Below are 20878 nucleotides of genomic sequence, written 5' to 3'. Positions count from 1 at the left end.
ATAATCCCAACTACTCAGGAGGCTGAGGCATGAGACTCGCTTGAACCCAGAAGGCAGGGTTTGCAGTGAGCCTACATGGCGCCACTGCATCCCAGCCTGGAGGGACAGAGCAAGACTCTGTTCAAAAACAACAACAAAAAAACAAGCTGTTCTTATACACACAAATGCAAATCAGCTTACTGTCTCCCCCATATTCAAATGTGACTATGCCACCAAAAATCAGCAAAGACATGAAAATAGGCAGAAAAAGGTAAGATTCAGAGAAAACAGAGACGATGCAGAGAGCAGAATAATTTTAAACATAAACACAAAGAAAAATTTCTCCAGATTGTTGTATAGGGGCTCCAGGAGAAAAGTCTGGGGGCAGGGGGATGGTAGTGATGTGTTTGAGCAGTCAGGAAATATATTGCATGTTTGACAAACACACTAGAGAGTTCAACAAAAAATACCAATTGGTATTAGACAAAACTAAAGACAAGGGTTATGGCCGGGCACGGGGACTCACGCCTGTAATCCCAGCACTTTGGGAGGCCGAGGTGGGTGGATCAGTTGAGGCCAGGAGTCTGAGACCAGCCTGGCCAACATGGCAAAACCCTGTCTCTACTGAAAATACAAAAATTAGCCGGGCTTAGTAATCCCAGCTACTCAGGAGGCTGAGGCACAAGAACCACTTGAACCTGGGAGGCAGAGGTTGCGGTGAGCCAAGATTGTACCACTGCACTCCAGCCTGGGTGATAGAGCGAGACCCTGTCTCAAAATACTACTACTACTACTAATAATAATAACAATGACAAGGATTGTCAACTCCAAGAGAAACAAAAGGCTATACAAAAAGGAACCATGATCATATTTTACTGTTGGTTTAACAGTGAAAAACATCTGTTTAAATCATAGTATTATAAACCTTGACTACTAATTTAACAAAATACTGTTAAATAACTTTGATGAGGGTATAGATGAAAAGGAATTGTGTGGAGAGTGAGAGAGTGATCATCTTTCTCCTAAAGTCAATAAATGAAAAAAAAATAGTAAATGCATATTTAAGAACAAAAGAATAAGTAGGCCAGGCACAGTGTGGCTCATGCCTGTAATTCCAGCACTTTGAGAGGCTGAAGCAGGAGGATAGCCTGAGGCCAGGAGTTCAAGATGAGTGTGTGCAACATAGTGAGATACAGTCTCTATAAAATAACAATAAAAATAATTTAGCTGGGTGTGATAATGCATGGCTGCAGTCCTAGCTACTCGGGAGGCTGAGGAGGGAGAGTTGCTTGAACACAGGAGTTCAAGGTTGCAGGGAATTATGACTGCACCACTGCACTCCAGCCTGGGTGACAGAATGAGCCCCTACCTCTAAAAGAAAAAACAGAAAGAAAAGAGCAAATAGCAGGGAAGGGAAGCAGCCAAAAAGTGCAAAAGTGTTGCTTATTAAAATATAGAAATATGATACATAAATATAATATAAAATAGGGAAGGGGCCTGAAAGGTGGAGAAAGTCACTGTTACCTTTTTAAAATAAGCCTCAGAATTTTTTTGGGGGGGAGGGTTCAGATGTATTAGTATGTATTTGTATTACATTAACTTAAATATATATATGTATAATTTTTTTTTCTTAAGAGATGAGATCTCGCTTTGTTGACCAGGCTGGTCTTGAACTGCTGGGCTCAAGTGATCCTCCCACTTTGGCCTGGGATGACAGGTGTGGGCCACCAAGCCTGGTCTAAAAGTATATATTTTGATGGCTAAAATTAAAATTAAAAATCTCTATGACTGCAAGATATAATCAAAGCTGGAGGTTGGAAGAATAAAGCTCAAATAGGTAACTAGTCCCAAACCAAGTCACTGAAATCAGATACTTGTCAAAGCATGCTTTCCTCCCCCCTTTTAATTAGATCTCTTCAAAAATCAGAAGTCTTACCACTATGGCTTTGATGTTACAAATAGACTTCAAAACATCTGACGGATCTTATAATTTCTCCAGTTTATCACAGGAACAAAGTACTTCTCTTGCTAATATTTTCATAACTGATTAAACCTTAATTTCTACTCTGTGCTGTCAGTCATGAGAGTCTACATTAAATGCTTTAGTCTAATCACATTAATACCCATTTTTCTGCTAATGTTTATACATTATACTTCATAAATATCTAAACAAAGCATAACATTTTTTCCCAATAAAGGTAACTCTTTGGAAAGACAGAGCTGACTTTAAGCTTTTAAAAAATACATACCAATAAACTAATAGGATGTATAAACCAGTTATAAACCTAAAACTTTTACTAAAATGATTCCAAACCCTTTCACAATTTCCTTTGAAGTCTGGCTTTTATCTAACACAAGCAACACACTCTGCTCCATTAATTTTAAGTATTTAGAAATAATGAAGTTAGAGCTATTCAAACATATGCACTCATGGATAATAATTGCTAATTGGTATACACACACTCAAATCCACTTATTGTGGTTTGCTTTAAAAATAGACAAATTGATTTAATAAAAACCAGTTCAAACATGGCATTTAGGAAAAGTGATTTGTTTACCTCTGTTGGTTTGTAGCAGTCTACAAGAGCTTCCTAGAATTAAACACACAGAAGATCAGTTTTATTATCTTAAAATTCAGTATTATTTTTAAGGCAAAATTAAACATCATTTTATATTCATAGTATTATTTTATAATGGTAAAGCAAGATTTCATACTATCTAGAAACACACTTCATTTCAGCACCAGTTGGTTGTCTGAAGATACAAAACGTTTAACCTTCATAAATTCTTCAGCCTGCACACACACGTGCTACATGAAAAAATTTTTTGAACAGGAAAATATTTATTTATTTATTTATTTATTGCTACCATAGCATTGAAAACAAAACATAACCCTTGACCAGTTTTTTTGTTCGTTTTTTGTTTGTTTTTGTTTTTTTTGTCTGTGTGTTTGTTTGTTTGTTTTGAGACACAGTCTTGCTCTGTCTCCCAGACTAGAGTGCAGTGGTATGATCTCAGCTCATTGCAACCTCCGCCTCCCGGTTCAAGCAATTCTCCTGCCTCAGCCTTCCGAATAGCTGGGACTACAGGTGCACACCACCACGCCTGGCTAATTTTTGTATTTTTAGTAGAGACGGGTTTTTGCCATGTTAGCCAGGCTGGTCTCAAACTCCTGACCTCGCGTGATCCACTCGCCTTGGCCTCCCAAAGCACTGGGATTACAGGCATGAGCTACCACACCGGGCCCCTTGACCACGTCTTGAATGTCTTGCTGAGGAACAGTTTCTTTTAAAGAAGGACAGGGACGCTCAAGCATCCATTAGGTTGTAGACTTCAGAGAGATCTGGACTAACTCAGTAGCTCAAATCCAGGATGGCCTTCCACAGGAACCAAATCCCCCTCTCCAGTTTTCCTTTAATTAACTGGATATAACCCAGCAAGATCCAAATGGTTTCAAACCCACTCCTCCGGTCAATGACTTTTTGCCTCCTCTGTGTGCACACACGCATGCACACACCTTTCCTTTGGCTGCCAACTTGGTGGATATTCAAGTTGAGCCAGCCTGTGCAAGATGGTGGCACCCACACTGCACTCAGAAAGCAAAGGGTTTAAGTGCAATGTAGCCATAAACTAGCTTGGGTCCTCACCTGGGAACTGGGAGTTGGGGGGTGATGATAGCTTAAAAACTCCTTTCAAGTTCTCAATGTTAAGAAAACTTTGTTATGTCATTACATTTTCTATAGAACTGATACCTGCATTATCTTTTTAAAATTGTATAACTAGGATGCTATTTTCTCCCAGCTAAATCTACTAAGAAGAACTAATTTTCATAACTCAGACTGTTCACCACTCAAGGGACACTAGTAATGACTAATGCATTAAACACATTAATACATTAAAATGTGCCCTTTGATTGCCGTAGTGGCTATTTGCCATTTGTGGTCACCAACAGCCATTAACAGTAATTATCAGTGGACATTAAGAACAATGGCAAGTCAAAAGTCAACTGGTTTTAGAAACTCCCAAATGTAGATTTAAAAATGATAGATTTGACCTACTGTGGGAAGGGAAATAAGTACTGTACTTTATTGCTGTCCACTAAAGAAATACTAGACATCTCAATATCCATCATTGTACTGCAATGCTATGAGGTGAACACTGTCTATGAAGAGATCGTCTACTAAATAGAATTATGTCATAAGCAATCATATTTAGAAATTAATTTCATGAATGATACAGTCCACAACTGTGATACCGGAGCCCTGGGCTTGGATATTCCAGTGCTATCTCAGTCCTTCTCTTTCTCATGCAACTGTGGGGTATCAATTTCCTTCCCTGGCAAGTGGATCTTTGGAAGCAGAATCAGCTGTTTCTCCCAAGAAAATGGGGCTGGAGAAAGTTACACCCATAAGGTACTTTGAGAACAGACTATAGTCAAGAGCTGCTTTATCCTCAGAGAGGCAGTTTAAGAGGGCGAACACTTAGCAGCCCATTGCCTTCCTCTCTGCAAACAGCCATGGCCCAGGTCCTGGTGCCAACTCCACCACAGGGCGGAATCAGTTCATGCCAAGCTCTGGAGACCCAAGTAGACTCCCGAGTATCCATGATTAGAATTTTGAAAACTGCTTACCTGTAATTTTGAAGCTCTCTCTTCATCACTGTCTGCATCAAGAAGATCATCAATGTCAATTTCTACCTCTGGCATTTCTTCTTCCTGGGGGACAGTGGGAGGATATGAAGGCGCTTAATTTAGTAAGAAACCTAACTGTACCCCACCAGTTAGATTAAGTTGAACAAACAACTAGATCATCAATTGAGAAGGGCTGACGGATAAGAGGGTAAGGAGAGGCTAGGAGGAGAGGAGGGAAGGAAAGAGAAGAAAGGGGAAACAGGATGAAGGGGTAAAGAGGAGAAGAGGGGAGAAGAAAGGAAAAGGGAAGGAGGGATGGGGACAGAGGAAGAAGGGAAATGAAGGAAGGAAGGAAAAGAAGAGTGGGGGAAAAGAAGGGGGGGAGCAAAGGAGAATTAATAGTCACAAAGCCATAAAAGTAATCTTTCAAAAAAGTGAGAATTTTCTACTTTCTAGCAGAAAGCTGCATCTGTAAGTATATAAGGGGAGACTGGCAGATGATAGAGCTGGGAGATGGTAGTTTCCTATCTAAGAGCTACTCTTTGCTGGGCGATTACCCCAATCTTTATTTGCGGGTCCACATCTTCCTTCACAGCTCTGGGTCTATGGAAAACCTGACTCCACCATGGGATTTAGGGCATCAGCATTGCTTTAGCCCCAGTTACTGACGTAAGAGAAGACACGTGGTCCAACTAAGAACTAAGGGGGCTCTGGGAAAAGGTGCTCTTTTAACAAGAACGTCCCCTTCACTCCCTCTGAACCAAAGAAGTGTGGCACCAGAAATTACCGGTGGCCACCATACAACCCTGAAGAGAGGCTGAGTTTAGGATGAGGCGCTGACTCCACAGTGGGCGGAGCTGAAGAGAATAAGAAAACAGGGCTCTAGGTAAAATCACCACATCCCTGCATCAAACCACCTCTGAAGCCTGCCTATCGGTGAGTGAGTCAACCCCTTTCATTGTTGCAGTCAGCGTGGGTCTAGTTTAATATTCCTGCCACCAAAGACATCTAGTCCCGAAAAGAGGGAGGAAGGGCCAGCTGGATTTGGTGCAAGACCTCACTAACTTGGAATCTGAACTTCAGAGGAGATCTTGGCTACTTCTCATCTCTTCTGTTACCTAAGTCTTCTCTATACCTCTCAGAATAGCATTTTAAAATGTCAAAATAAAAGAGCATTTAAGAGAGTCCTGCAATTTTGCATTTCATCAGGAGTCACCGCAATCCAACTCCTTCCAGCCACAGGGATGGCTGAGAAGCATCTGCAGGAGCTAGAGAGAAAAGTGTGCATGGGGACACTGGGGACACCTGGGCATTCCCTGGGTGTGGCCTCTCTGTGTCTTGGCTCCAAGAGCTGTTTGTCTTGGCTTCCCAGGAGAGGCTGACTTTCTGAAAGTTTCCTTCCTACTAAAGTGCATTTATTCAGTAATACTACTCAACCTCTTGCGTGTGTGTTACAACACAAAAGTGAGGACCCTAGTATACTGAGGAAGTCAAGGAATATGATACACTATCCTTGCTGACATTAGCTCCATGGGCAGGCGCTCAATGGACAGGAAAATTCCAGAAACAACCTCTCTAGTGATTTATTCCTGTTTCTGTGGAGAATTTCTGTTTTGATCCTTTGCTTGGCTCTTATGGGGAAAAATCCACTTCAAAAGCAGTATTTATCAATGTGAATGTTTTAGATCTCATCTGTGCGGTTCTGCCTAATGGAAGAAAGATCTTGTACTCCTCAACATAATTTTCATATTTATACTTAACAATCCTGTAGCTATTAATAGAAGCTGATGATGTAGAAACAGGAAGTTGAAATGCTTTGATGATAATAAAGCTGAAGGATGACCTTTCGATGGCTGGGAGCATTGTTGTGCAAGCATCACAGAGTGAATTTACACAAATCTAGATGACCTAGCTTACCACACACCCAGGCTGTATGGCACAGCCTATTGCTCCTAGGTTATAAACCTGGACAGTATATTACCATATGGAATAATGTAGGCAACAGTAACACAGTGGGAAGTATTTGTGCATCTAAACATAGAAATGGTACAGTAAAAATAGGGTCTTATAATCTTATGGGACCACTGTCATATATGCAGTCCACTGTTGACTGAAATGCTGTTATGCGGTAGGTGACTGCACTCACAAGCTATACCACTGTGGGTCCTTAAATCACAACTAACGGAGCTTGGTGTCTGCTATTTTTAAAGGAAATGAAAGAACGATTAGTAACTAATGCCCTCCTCAGAAGAGCACAGCAATGGGTGTTTCTGCAAATATTATTCAAAACGTTTTGATGCCAGCCAAGTTTGGCCAAACAGGCTTTGACTTGCACAGCAGTGTAGAGCCTCGCCCTACGCAGTAGGCATCTTCAATTAGGCATCTTCCCATTAGGACTGCGCACGGCTCTCTGTTAGGTATTGCACTGACCCATTTTCCCCAGCCCCTGAGATCTGGGCTGTCCCATATGGTAAGCACATGTGGTAAGCACATTTGAATACACTAAAATGAAATACAATTCAGTTCCTCAGTCGCAATGGCCACATCTCAAGTGCTCAATAGCTACACGAGGCCAGTGGCTACTGCACCGGAGAGCACAGATGGAGAACGCTTGCATTGTGGCACAAAGCGCTATTAGACAGTGCTGCCCTGGAGTACACTCGCCCTCTGGCCCAGAAGTTGGGAAGCAAAGCTCCTTTCCCTCTCAAAGGGGCTTGACAGGAGTAAAGAAAAAAAATGCCAGGCATCTCAAGGTCGCTCTCACTACCCAAGGGCATGTGATAAGAAACCCTGAGCTTGGTTTTGCAAGCCAGAAAGCTGATGCAAACAAAGCCCAGATCTCAAGGGTTGGGGAAAACCTCAAGTGATTGAGTCATCACAACAGTCATTAAGCATCTGCGCTTTTTACCAACCTATGCTGCTTCTCAGAAATCCCACCCGGATTTATCAGAGGCATAGGAGAGGACAGGCATCGTGCTCCCAGCTCAGCATGCGCCCCAGGTGTTCTGAATGTCAGTGGGGCTGAAACAAAACCCAGGTGAGAAGAACACAGAGACCCAGAGGCTCTTGGGAGGGAGAGTCCTGGGAGGCAAAGACAGCACCTAGTACCAAGTAGAGAATCCTGTAGATTTGTACTTAATATTCTGAATGAGAAGTATGGAAATATTCTAAATTTCACTGAAGTCCTATTTAACTTTCTTTTCTGTATGCTGATCTTAAAGCAGTATCACTGAATGACCTTAGTGACAGATCAAATCACTTACAACGGAGGGAACACACCCATGGCCTACCATGATGTCCCAGAGCTTAGTTGTGTTTGGGCATTTTCCCACATTAAAGATGTGTCCCTAAATAGTGGCTCTGGTGACAAAAAGGGAAACAACCGTCTTCAGAGCTGCTGGGGAAGTTATCAGCTACACCCTGCCCCACATTAGTGAGAGGCCCTCCTATTGGTACCCATAGCATGAGGCCCTGGGTCACCTCTACACACCTTTCTTGTCGTAGATTTGTTGAGAACCCACAGTCCACAGTGAGCAAGGCGCTGTGTGTCAGCCACAGTGAGGCCCTGGCCCTGGGGGACGGGCCGTCTAAACACAGCTCTGACAAACACAATGACACGCAATGGCCCCAAAGCCACAGACAAACCTGGAGTGCTTTAGTAATTCAGGGAGGGAGAAAACTCTGCCAGCGGCAGGCAGGGAGGTTTCACATAGGAGGGAGGAGGTGAGCTGGCCTTGTGGAATGACAGGATTTGAACAGGTTTAGGGGGAAGGGAGAGAACTCCCAAGAGGCAAAATGGTAGCAGGAGGCAAAAAGACAAGATGAGTTCTAACTATGGGTGTAGAAAGGTCCCTGACCTGGAAGCCAGTCAACTCTGGGCTACAAACATGCATGTTGATGGGGGCCAGACAGGTGACAGAAATGGGGCAGGCTGAGGGGCTATACCATAGAGTGAGGAGTGCAGCAAACTGCAGAAAACACGGCCGAGGGGAAGGAGCAGGGAACACACCATTCCCACCTCCTGTCACCTTCTAAGAATATGTGCTCAGTGCTGCTGGATTGTCTATGTTTTCAGGAATAACTGAAAGTAGAGTTTTTTAACATAGAAAAATCCAGTTTTTAAAGCTGTCTGGCAACTTCTTAAAATATTGTGTAGGATAAACAAAACCCATTGGCCCATAGGCTGCCGGCTCCCCTTGTCCTGCAGAGACTGTCCTCACTGAAGGTTCCACGGCTCCAGAACAAGTGAGGGGAATGACAGAAGGAAGAGCTGGCCCCGCTGCGGAGCGCGGGTAACAGGGAGGGGGCAGGAGGCAGTGCAAAGGCCATGCATCAGGTGCGAAGCAACAGGGCTTGAAGATGATCCCGGCAAGAATAAGATTTTAAAACAGTGATAATAGGGAGGAATAAACAGATGGAGTTTGGAGATGAACTGGATGGGGGATGAGGGGGAAAGAAAAGGTAAACTCGGGAGGCTGAGGCAGGAGAATGGCGGGAACCCGGGAGGCGGAGCTTGCAGTGAGCCGAGATCGCGCCACTGCACTCCAGCCTGGGCGACAGAGCGAGACTCCGCCTCAGAAAAAAAAAAAAAAAAAAGATCCAGGTTCTGAGCCTGAGAGGTTTTGGAGAAGGACAGCAATGACAGGAGCACACCGGAGCCCTGAAGACACCTCACAAACCAACACGCAGTGCAGGCTTGGCCATCACCAGCACCCCTGCCCCAGCTTGCAAGCAGCAGCGGTACCCCACACTGCCACCACACTGGGAAGCGCTGCAGAGCCTGGTGCTGGGCATGCCACGGATGGAAGCTCAGAACAGGCTCAGGTACCAGGATGCAGAAATGCAAGCAAAGCAGAGTCCTGAAACACAGCTGGCCTGCAGTGACAACACACACACACACAAATATATACACAAACACACACACACATGAATACACAAAATTCATGCCACTCATACACTCACAAGCACACACACACAAAGATATACACAAACATACACACACATTAATACACAAAATCCATACCACTCATACACTCACAAGCGCACACACACACAAATATATACACAAACATACACACACATTAATACACACACTCCATACCATTCATACACTCACATCCACACACACACACAAATATATACACAAACATACATACACATGAATATATACACTCCACACCACTCACATGCACACACACACAAATATATACACAAACATACACACACATGAATACACACACTCCACACCAAACACATGCACACACACACAAATATATACACATATACACACGAATACACACACTCCACACTAATACACTCACATGCACACACACACACAAATATATACACAAACATACACACACATGAATACACACACTCCATACCACTCACATGCACACACACACACAAATATATACACAGATACACAGATGAATACACACACTCCACACCATTCATACACTCACATCCACACACACACAAATATGTACACAAACATACACACACATGAATAGACACACTCCACACCACTCATACACTCACATGCACACACAAAAATATATACACAAACATACACATAGATGAATACACACACACCACACCACTCACACTCACATGCACACACACACAAATACACACACATACACACAGATGAATACACACACACCACACCACTCACTCACAGGTACACACACACAAATATATACACATACACACACATGAATACACACACTCCACACCACTCACATGCACACAGACACACAAATATATACACAAACACACAGATGAATACACACACTCCACACCATTAATACACTCACATCCACACACACACACAAATATATACACAAACATACACACACATGAATACACACACTCCACACTACTCACATGCACATACACACAAATATGTACACAAACATACACATACATGAATAGACACACTCCACACTAGTCATATACTCACATGCACACACACACACACAAATATACACAAACATACACATAGATGAATACACACACTCCACACACACTCATACACTCACATGCACACACACACAAATATATACACATACACACAGATTAATACACACAATCCACACCACTCATTCACAGGCACACACACACAAATATATACACAAACATACACACAGATGAATACACACACTCCACACACAATCATACACTCACATGCACACACACACAAATATATACACAAGCATACACACACAGGAATGCACACACTCCACATCACTCCACATGCGCGCGCGCGCACACACACACACAAATAAACACACAGATATACACACACACTTCTAACTAGCCAGAAAGTTTACACTGTGAGCCCTCTCCGATGTCATGTTAGCTTCCAAAAAATACAAATGTTACCCCTGCCCACAGCAGTGAAGGTGGCGGGCAGCAATGTTTAAGCTAAAACTTCACCTGAAAAATGGATCATGGTCTCCAAGCTCCAGGAGACACAGCTTAGCAGCTCCCTGAAAATGACCGTGGCTAACAGCTCTCATCTGTCTCCATCTCAAAATATGGATGGCGACGTAACATGGGATTAAACTGCTGTGCAAATTGCGGCAGCTGACAGAGAAACGTGGGGTGGCAGGGGTGGGGAGGGGCAAATGCCAGTTTATTATGACCTGTTCAACCACTCATCTGAACAATAGCCACGATTTCTTATAGCTCACCTTTCTATAGGCTTATGGGAGAAAACCGGCATAGGAAGCATATAAAAAGAACCAAATTCCTCGGGATTATGTGAGCTCTCTATGAAAACATTTACATTTCATGTTTTCGTTGTAATGACAATCCAAAATAATTCCTGTAAGCAAGCACAGTCTAAGAATAGTCTGGACAGCCGTGCTATAACCACGCTGTGCCGGGCTCCTCTGTGTTTACACATTGGCATCAAGCAGAATTATGTTAATTATTGTGGCTAATGAGAAAAAAGCCACAGGGTAGATTTAATATATACATGACTCATTCACGCCAAGTGAAGCCAAACGTTATCACTCAAAGGACACTGAGCGACGGCAATCTGTACCTAATTCCTGTGACAAAAGGAGTGAAGCCAGCCATCACAGCAAAGCGATGTTGTGCATTTGAGTTTCATTAGCTGGGTACTTCATGTTTAATTTGCAATTTGGATGTGATTTTTATAACCATAGCATAAGGAATTTATACCCAGTTTTAAGTGGTATGTATTTAAGTAATATAACATTACATATTTAAATCAGCCCTGGAATCTGCAAAAATATATGTTCCCACTTAACAAGGGGCCAAACCTACCCCATGACACATCACTATACAAAGTCAGAACACCGGGGATAAAGGGAGGATCCTGGAAGCTTTCAGAAGAAAACCAGGCCACACATGGAAGATAGAGAATTAATGTCAGTGGGTTTCCCTAAAGCAACAGAGCGTGGAAGCCAACAGCAAGGATTCCAGAAACCCGAGAGGAAACCATTTCCAATCTCAAGGCCTACATCCTCCCTGCTGTGGTGTGGATGTGGTTTGACCCCTCCAAAACTCAGGGTGAAATTTGGTCCCCAGTGCAACAGTACTGGGTGAGAGGTAGTGGGAACTTTCAGAGGCAATTAGGTCATGGGGGCATGCCCTCATGTGTGCATTAACACCGTTCTCCAGAGACTGGGTTGGTTCCCATGAGGCTGGTTGTTATAAAGTGGGTAGGCCCCCTTTGCCCCATCTCTTTTCTCAAGCACTCGCCTGCCCTTCCAGTTTTCTGCCATGCTATGACACGGGATGAAGGCTCTCACCAGAAGCCAACCAGATATGACCCCTCAACCTTGAACTTCCCAGGCCTTGAGGTTGGAAATTGTTTCCTCTTGGGATTCTGGAATCCTTGCTCTTGGCTTCCATTGGGAAGCCTGCTGACATTGAGCTTCCCCCAGAACTAAAAGAAATAAATTTATTTTCTTTATACATTACCTAGTCTGTAGTCTTCTGTCACAGCGACAGAAAATGAACTAAGACATTCCCAATCTATCTAGAAAGAGTAGAGAAAATACGACAGATATTTTAAGACACATTGGGCCTTGCATCTTCATATATTTACCTCCTATTTTGGAAAGGAGTGCTCCAGCAAAATAGAGAAGCAAACTTTGATTTTCTTATAGCCTCTACAGTTGTGGCTCATGAAGGCCAGAGGGCATGTTCCTAAATCCAGATTGAGGAAGGTCCATGGGACGCCAGAGTGAAGAACAAAGCAGATGGAGGCTTGACAAGCTGGGGAGCACGCAAGGCATGCAGATGAACCTGCCTGATGCCAACCAAGGGCCCAGCCCCACCGGGTACCCATCTGCACAGGTGGCCAGGCCATTTAGAGTGGTTGGGGTAGGATGGCCTCACCTTGCGCCTTAGACAGAAGTAGCATGGGTAAACAAGCACATGCCTTTCCAGTGGGGTCCCATATTACCAGTATTTCCCGAATACACATTTGTTTTAAAAGTTAAACAAATGGCTAAAGCTTGCTTAGAGCCAGAGAGCAAAGTCCTCCCAAAGCCCTTTTTAAAAACATCAAAATAGGCCAGGCACAGTGGCTCACACCTGTAATCCCAGCACTTTGGGAGATCGAGGCAGGCAGATCACGAGGTCTGGAGTTCAAGAACAGCCCGACCAACATGTTGAAACCCCGTCGCCACTAAAAATACAAAAATTAGCCGAGCATAGTGGCACGTGCCTGTAATCTCAGCTACTCAGGAGGCTGAGGCAGAAGAATTGCTGGAACCCGGGAGGCAGAGGTTTTAGTGAGCCAAGATCATGCCACTGCTCTCTAGCCTGGGCAAGAGAGCAAGACTCTGTCTCAAAAAAAAAAAAAAAAAATCAAAATAGCCTGACTGAACCTGACGCCATGGTGAAGTGAAGGAATGTTTTACATAATATTTACAGGAATCGCTGTTCTTGTCACCCAGGAGAGCAGGTCCTGACCTACCTATATCCTATGAAGGTTCACTTCTGGGGCACTGACACAGACGCAAATGACAGCTGTGTGGCAGAGAGGAGAGCTCCCAGCAGGGGCCATCCCCACGCCCCATATAGAACGCCTCCCTTTCCTCCTGCTCATGAAGACACATTCCAACACAAGTGAGCAGGAATGGCATTATCTCACAAATCAACACTGTAAAACAAATACCAGCGCTCACACATGAAGATTCACATCACGTGTTATGTCAGATTATTCTAGAACTAGGCACATCTACATCAGGATCTCAGGACACCAGGCAAACCCCTGCAGCACCAATTTACTGAGCACCTACTACCTGCCAGGTGCTGTCCTAGATGCCAGGGATGAAGAATAAACAACTGACAAAAATATTTGCTCTCATGGGGATTAAACTCTAACAGGGGAAGACAGAAAATAATCAAATAAGTACCATAGGTAGCATGACAAAGGGTGATAAATACTTTGCAGAAAAATTAGGCAGGGGAGAGAGATAGAGAGTAGCAGGGCCTGGAGTTTTAAATCGGGCAGTGACAGGGTAAGGTTCAGCGAGAAGGGCGTCTGATTAAAGACACTGCATCAGGGGAAAACACATAATGCCAGGCTGTGTCTGAAAAGCTGCCAGGAGCCCCAGGGTCACTGTAGCAGAGGTGGGGCCATGGCGGGGGAAGGGTCAGAGCATATGGAGACTCAGAGGACCCTGTAAAGCCTCTAACTCGACCATGAGCAAGAGAAAAGCCATTGGTGGGTTAGGACAGAGGCACGATGGGTTATGGTTTCCCTGTAAGAAAGGAAGGTATACACGACAAGACCACTTAAGAAGCCACAGAAATAAGCTAGGAAGAGATGACACTGGCTTCAGCTAAGGGGTCGCATGATATATATTTCCTTTTCTTTTCTTTTTTTTTTTTTTTTTTTTTTGTTTGTGAGATGGAGGCTCGTTCTGTCACCCAGGCTGGAGTGTAGTGGTGCTATCTCAGCTCACTGCAATCTCCGCCTCCCAAGTTCAAGGGATTCTCCTGCCTCAGCCTCCTGAGTAGCTGAGATTTCAGGCGCCTGCCACCATACCCAGCTAATTTTTGTATTTTTAGCAGAGACGGGGTATCACCATGTTGGCCAGACCTGTCTCGAACTCCTGACATCAAGTGATCCGCCCACCTCAGCCTCCCAAGCATGATATATATTTTGTTCTTACAAATGAACTCTTATCTGGGTCACTGCTGATCCAAAACTCAGAGAGCAAATGGGTATCTCAAGAGCTCCACCAGGTACTGTAGTTGGGTGAGCCACTGAGCACGTTGCGAGATGACAAGTACCAAGCTCACGCCTATGCAACAGCAGCAGCAGGCCAGTGTGATGGCTCTTGGTCCTAAAAGTTCAGTGAGGCTGCTAGACGCTGACTAAGCCCAGGCTGAACTGCCTGGGGGCAGCAGCAAAGCAACAAGGAACTAGGCTGAGGAGGTCTTTTCCAGGTCCTGAACCCACCCACCAGGCAGGTTTCTCTTTCCCACCCACCAGGGAAGCTGCCAGTATCACTGGCACCCATGGCAGGCTTCAGTCATGCCCCCAAAACTCTCTCCTACATTTAGCAATTCATTTTAGCAAACGAATATCTCTGGAGAGATTATCAAAGTGCTCCAGACACAGTTTAAAAAAAAAAAGACTCTGAGTTTGAGCCACGGTGGTGTTCTATGCCCAGCCTTGATCTCAAAGGGCTCAAGAGGCCACTTTCTCCTGTGATGGGAGGACCCTAGGGAGTCTGGTGAACAGAGCACAGCATGGGAATAAAGTGACTGAAGCCTCCGACTTCCCATGTATGCCCCAGGCTGCCCTGCTTCTCAGCACAGAGGAGGTCCCTTGGGGAGGGGCCAAGTGGTGTTGCACCCAGAGCATGGAGTTTGGAGAGAGGGAGGCCCAGGTTTCAATTTCATCTCTGCCTCTCACAACCCATGAGAGTTGGGCAGCGTAACGCATCCCCTAACCCTTAGTTCCCACACCTGTAAAATGCAGACTGCTTGCTAATTCTCAGGGCTGGACAGAAATCTGGCACAATCATGCCCAGGCATGTTGTGCAAACTCAACAAATGGCGACAGGACCTCAGCGGGTGCTAAGTTGACTGAGCACATCTGATTCCTCTTCAAATAAGTAAATATTCCATGCAAATGTCTCTTCCAGGGAATCTTGTACTCCTGATGCCTGAAAATCGTAAGTGAAAACTGATCACATTACCAACTTGTTCAAAACCACAGCATTCAAAGAGAAAAAAGGAAAAGTAAATGTCAGCAAAAAAACCCAGATGCAGAGCGTCCCAGAGACGATCACACTTTGCTCTGCATATGAACACTAAATACGCACAGCTGGTAGTTAACAATGCCCCAGTGACGAGAAAGTCAGCAGGTTGGTCCCCATGAGGAAAGTGAAAATAAGTGATGGCTGAGACAGTTCATAAAGATGGCAAGGACAATCTTCTAAGCCATGGCATAAATGAGGACACTGAGGACACCTTGAAAGCACTGGACATAGTGGCCAAATGGCCACCACCCTCATGGCTCCTGTGCTGACAGCAGCCTCTCCTCTCAGCACCCTTCTTTCCCCGTGCAGCACCTACATGAAGATCCCCGGGCGGGACAGGAATGCCACGCAGAACCTACAGGCTTGGTGCTGGTCCTGGGCTACAGGCAATGGATAAGGACACTGGGAAAGAATAAAGGAAGGGCTGGCACAACCCAAGGACAGAGCAGCAGCAGTCCAGCCTGTCTCTAAGAAGTCACACTTGCCTATGTCTTGCTTCCCATTAATTTAGGGACTGAGCCTGAACTGTCTCTGATAGAAGATGGTCCACATCCAGATTTGCAGTGGAATTCTCTTAGACTGGAAACACTCAAATTACCTGATGATGGAATAAAAGCAGTGGGCAGAAGCCTGTTCTAGCCAGTTCTTGGAGAGAAGACGGTTGCCCTGCACTATCAACTGCCCATGAACGAGGCATTCGGGGTTGCTGCAGTGTTAGATTTCCTAATACAGAACATGAAATCCAGACCGTTTCACCACCTGCCTTGGGAAGGCTCCTAGATCAGCAACAGCCAAATATGTCCAGTACTGGCAGGTGCACAGAAGCCTGAGAAGATGATATGGAAAAGCTGCTTGGAAGACACTGAGAGGAAATTGTGAATCCCATGGCAAGGCCTCAGCTGGTGAGCAGACACATTGCACTTGGGAGTATGAAAGACCATTGTTGATATGGGCCATCAAGCATGAAAAGACACGACGGACCCTTAAATGCAGATCCCTAAGTGAACGAAGCCAAACCGGAAAGGTACCCATACTGCATGATTCCAACTACAGGACATTCTGGAACAGACTGAAATATGGAGATAGTAAAGCCGTCAGGGATTGCCAGGGGCCAACAGGGAGAGAGAGATGACTAAGGCAGAGCACAGGGCAATGTTCAGGCCAGAAAACCTGTATGATCTTGTAAGGGTGCATCTATGTCATCATACATTTGTCAAAACCCAATTAGAGAAAAAGGACACACAACCCCAGAACTCACAGGATGTACAACACAAAGAGTGAGCCTGAATGGAAATGAGGCGCTTTAGTTAATAATAACATAGCAAGATTGTCTCAGCAATTGTAACCAAGACACCACACTAATGCAAGATGTTAAGAAAAAGGGCAACTGGAATGGAGGGAGGAGAAAGAAAGGGGTAGATGAGAATTCTCTGTGCTTTCGGCTCAATTTTTCTGTAAATCTAAAATGCTTTAAAAAATTAAGTTATCAAATTAAAACAAAACAAAAGTCCAAGACTAATATGTTGGTGGTGGCTGAACCTGGGAAGGTAAGGGCCAGGACTTCCTGTGACTGGCTCTGCTGGTTCTTCTTACAGTCGAGGGCTGGGCAAAAAGTCCAGGTGTGAGTCGCACAATGACGTTCGGCCAACTGAGGCACACCCAGGTCCTCAGCTTCAGCCCTGAGACCAAGCCAGGCTGTGTGGGAAGGCACCATGGGGAACCTCCCAGAGAAGAGCCTGCAGGGCTGTCCCAGCGGCAAAGGAGCGGCAAAGTCAGCCGAAGCCTCTTCTGCCCAATGGGGACTCCAGTTTCTGGTTGAGAGGAGCCAGGGTTGCTGCTGACAAGACACGGGACTGCCCCAAACCTAAGAACAGCAAGGGTGCCAATGAGAAAGGGAAAAGCAAAGCCAGGCGCCAGGACAGCCTGAGGCAAGAAGGCATGGGCTTGATCTGGGAAAAGCCAGCCGGAGCCAGGCAGTACCTCTTCCATGGGGCCCAGCCTGCGTGTCAGAGTGGGGATACAGAGGAGGGACACAGAGACTCACAGAAACTCAAGGCTGGCAAGCCTTGTGGGGGGGGCTGGGCACCCACCAGGGATGTTCTGCATGAGGATGAGAAACTTGCTAGAACATTCCTTGCACTAACTCCCTCACACCACACAGGAGAGGGGAGAGAGGAGCTCAGGCTTGATGCAAGGCTACACCAGGGTCAGAGGGCAGGCCCCCTGGGCACACGGACCCAGCTGCCTTTGGTCTTAGGGAATGTGGCCAGTCCAAAATAAAAAGTCATTTAACCAGAGCTGCCTTGTGAAATGAGCAGACCAAAGGGCATGCTTCTTTGTAAATTATTACCATAATCGTTTATGTGTAATGCATGTTTATGCAGGCAATGTGACGGTTCATGGAATACTCCACTCCTGACACCTCCTCTCCCTGTTCCCGCCATCCAGTCCCTCACCATAACTATCAATTCTATAGCTTAATGTCTCCTAAACCTGCACTTTGTACCGCCTCCACTGCCCCCCTAGTGAAAGCTAAATCATCTTTTGCATAAGCTATAGCAGGAGCCTCTTAACTGGCTTCCATAAACCCACCTTCATTACTCCTCCATCCCAGTTTCCACTCTGTAGCCAGAGTAGCAACTTTAAGAACACAGATCTGTCATTCACCAGCTTAGAACCCACGGGCGGCTTCCTACTAGTCTTAGGACCAACATTCTTACCTCCGCCTGGAAGGCTTCCCCTTCTGGGCTCCCAGCCTCCTCTCCGTTCAATGCCTCACCTCGATTCCCTGAGCTCTAGATCTGCTGGTCTCCTCCGATCCCTCAGGACACTCCCCAGCCAGGCCTCCACGGGGCCTTTGTACATGCTAGGTGCATGTACAGGACACTCTTCTCATTATCTCACATCAGCCATCACTTCCTAAAGCAAAATGTCTTCGCCAGACTTGTGATGAGGTCAACCTCCCAGCCCTGGAAACTCAGAATGCCCTGCACCTCTCTTTAACTGTACTTTCCACACACTTCCAATTTACATTTCTCAGTCTCCCTCCCTATACTGGAGGACCAAGAGCAGTGCCTGGGACCCTGCCTGACACACAGCCCTGATAATCATTTTGTAAATAAAATGACAAACAATTCCCTGAGGTGGGTATTATCATCATCTCTATTTACAGATGGAACGTCTGAATATCCTGCTCAGTGGGGCTGATCGCTTCCTTAGTTCCAAACCTGGACAATCTGACCTCAAAATGCATGGCGCCTACAACTTGTGCTGTGTGCCTTTCAGGATGCAGCATGGCTGGGGAAATCATTTCTCCCTTTTGACTTCCGTGACTTTTGGAGCAGCAAGGGAGGAGAGCAGAGCCCTTTCAGACATGTGGCTCCAGGAACCCAGCACTTTAAAGAAGCCCTGGTATCCACAGCCAGCTGGAGCCCAGGAAACTCCATGGACACTTAGAGGATGACAACAGCTTTCACACACTCAGGGGACCGCACTCCTTGTGAGGCAGCTATGAATGCATTCAGGCTCTCAGTGAAGACTTGGAGGAAAGAAGCAAGTTTGGGAATAAGTAGCCATTTCTGGAGAACATGTTAATCCCCCAGCTGGAGGTCTGGGCCTCTCCTGTTACAAATGTAGGGTCTATGGCTGCTTCTTATCTTGCTCTTCTGCAGATCTGTTACAGAGGAGGCCACAGCTGCACCTCGGGGTGTGTCCAAAGAGAAGGGAGCCAGGGGCAGGGCCATGAGATGCATCACTGTCTCCTGCTCCAGTCTCCGCTCAGCAGTGGAAAAGGAGCACTCCCCAGACTGAGAACGGGAGCTGGCCGATTCACCTTAGGGTGAGAAGGACGAGCCTAAGTCTGCAGACTTGGTTAAGGAAACGTTTGATGCAAGATCACAAGGGAGGGAGAAAAGGCAGCTTCCCAGAGAGGCAAGTAATTCAGACCCCGGCACCGTGAGGGGTAGCCGAGACTACTGCCAATCTCCAGGGCTCAAACAGAGTCTACTTAAGATCCTGTACTTCGGAAAGTTAACTGGTTTTTCATTGTACGTCCTACAGGGGTGTGTGTGTGTGTGTGTGTGTGTGTGTGTGTGTGTCCTATAAAAGCCCTCAAATATTAATATATCAACTGGTTTCAATAATGCTACCAAAAACGTAAGGTGTACCACAAGGTTAATGTTCAAGTGTACCTAGGGGATTACACCAGGTGTGACAAAAATTAAAGTGTGAAGCACCCCAGGTGTAAGAAAGTGGAAATGAGACAGAGTTACCTTCCTCATTGTTTATTCCTCACTTGGAAAATCCTTCCAGAGCATGTCTGACTTAGTCCATCTGTGCTGCTCTAACAAAATACCAAAGGCTGGGTAATATATAAAGAACAGATTTTTTTTTTTCTTTTTTAGAGACAGATGCTCGCTCTGTCACCCAGGCTGTGATATAGTGGCACAATCATAGCTCACTGTAACCTTGAAATCCTGGGCTCCAGTGATCCTCCTGCCTCAACCTACTAAGGAGCTAGAACTGCAAATGCGTGCCACTAAGCCTGGCTAATGTTATAAAATTTTGTAGAGACAGCATCTCACTATATTGCCTAGGTTGGTCTTGAACTCCTGGGCTCAAGCAATTCTCCCATCTTAGCCTCCAAAGAGCTGGGATTACAGGTGTGAGACACCATGCCTGATCATGAACAGAAATTTTTTTCTCAGTTCTGGAGTCCAAGATCAAGAGGCTGGTGGCTTCATTGTGTGCTGAGGGCCAGGTGTCTGCTTCCAAGACGCTTTCCTGCTGCACCCTCCAGAACACTGTGTCCTCACACAGATCAGAGGAGAGTGAAATCGAAAGCTGCATGAAGCCTCTTTTACGGGGGCCTTGATCTCATTCATGAGGGAGGAGCTCTCAGAGCCTAATCACTTTTTAAATGCAGATCCCTAAAGGACCACCTCTTAATACTATCACATTAGCCATTGAATTTCAACACCTGAATTTTGGAGGGGACACATTCAAA

At 45.3% G+C, this 20878-nt stretch overlaps 1 protein-coding gene across 1 annotated transcript in view; it reads right to left on the bottom strand.

Annotated features, from left to right (window-relative positions):
- Nucleotides 1-20878, bottom strand: part of LOC105489029 (protein phosphatase 1 regulatory inhibitor subunit 14C) — a 108418-nt gene that overhangs the window by 31223 nt on the left and 56317 nt on the right. Inside the window, exons 2-3 of the mRNA XM_011753595.2 lie at nucleotides 4610-4693; nucleotides 2538-2570 (exon numbers count right to left, since the gene is read on the bottom strand). Of these exons, the coding sequence (XP_011751897.2) occupies nucleotides 2538-2570; nucleotides 4610-4693 (117 nt within the window). The remainder of the gene's footprint in view (nucleotides 1-2537; nucleotides 2571-4609; nucleotides 4694-20878) is intronic.

The sequence above is a fragment of the Macaca nemestrina genome, chromosome 5, assembly GCF_043159975.1.
Source record: "Macaca nemestrina isolate mMacNem1 chromosome 5, mMacNem.hap1, whole genome shotgun sequence".
In the NCBI taxonomy this organism is placed as follows: Eukaryota; Metazoa; Chordata; class Mammalia; order Primates; family Cercopithecidae; genus Macaca; species Macaca nemestrina.
Note: the sequence above shows the minus strand (reverse complement) of the source record. Positions and strands in the feature narration are given on the sequence as shown.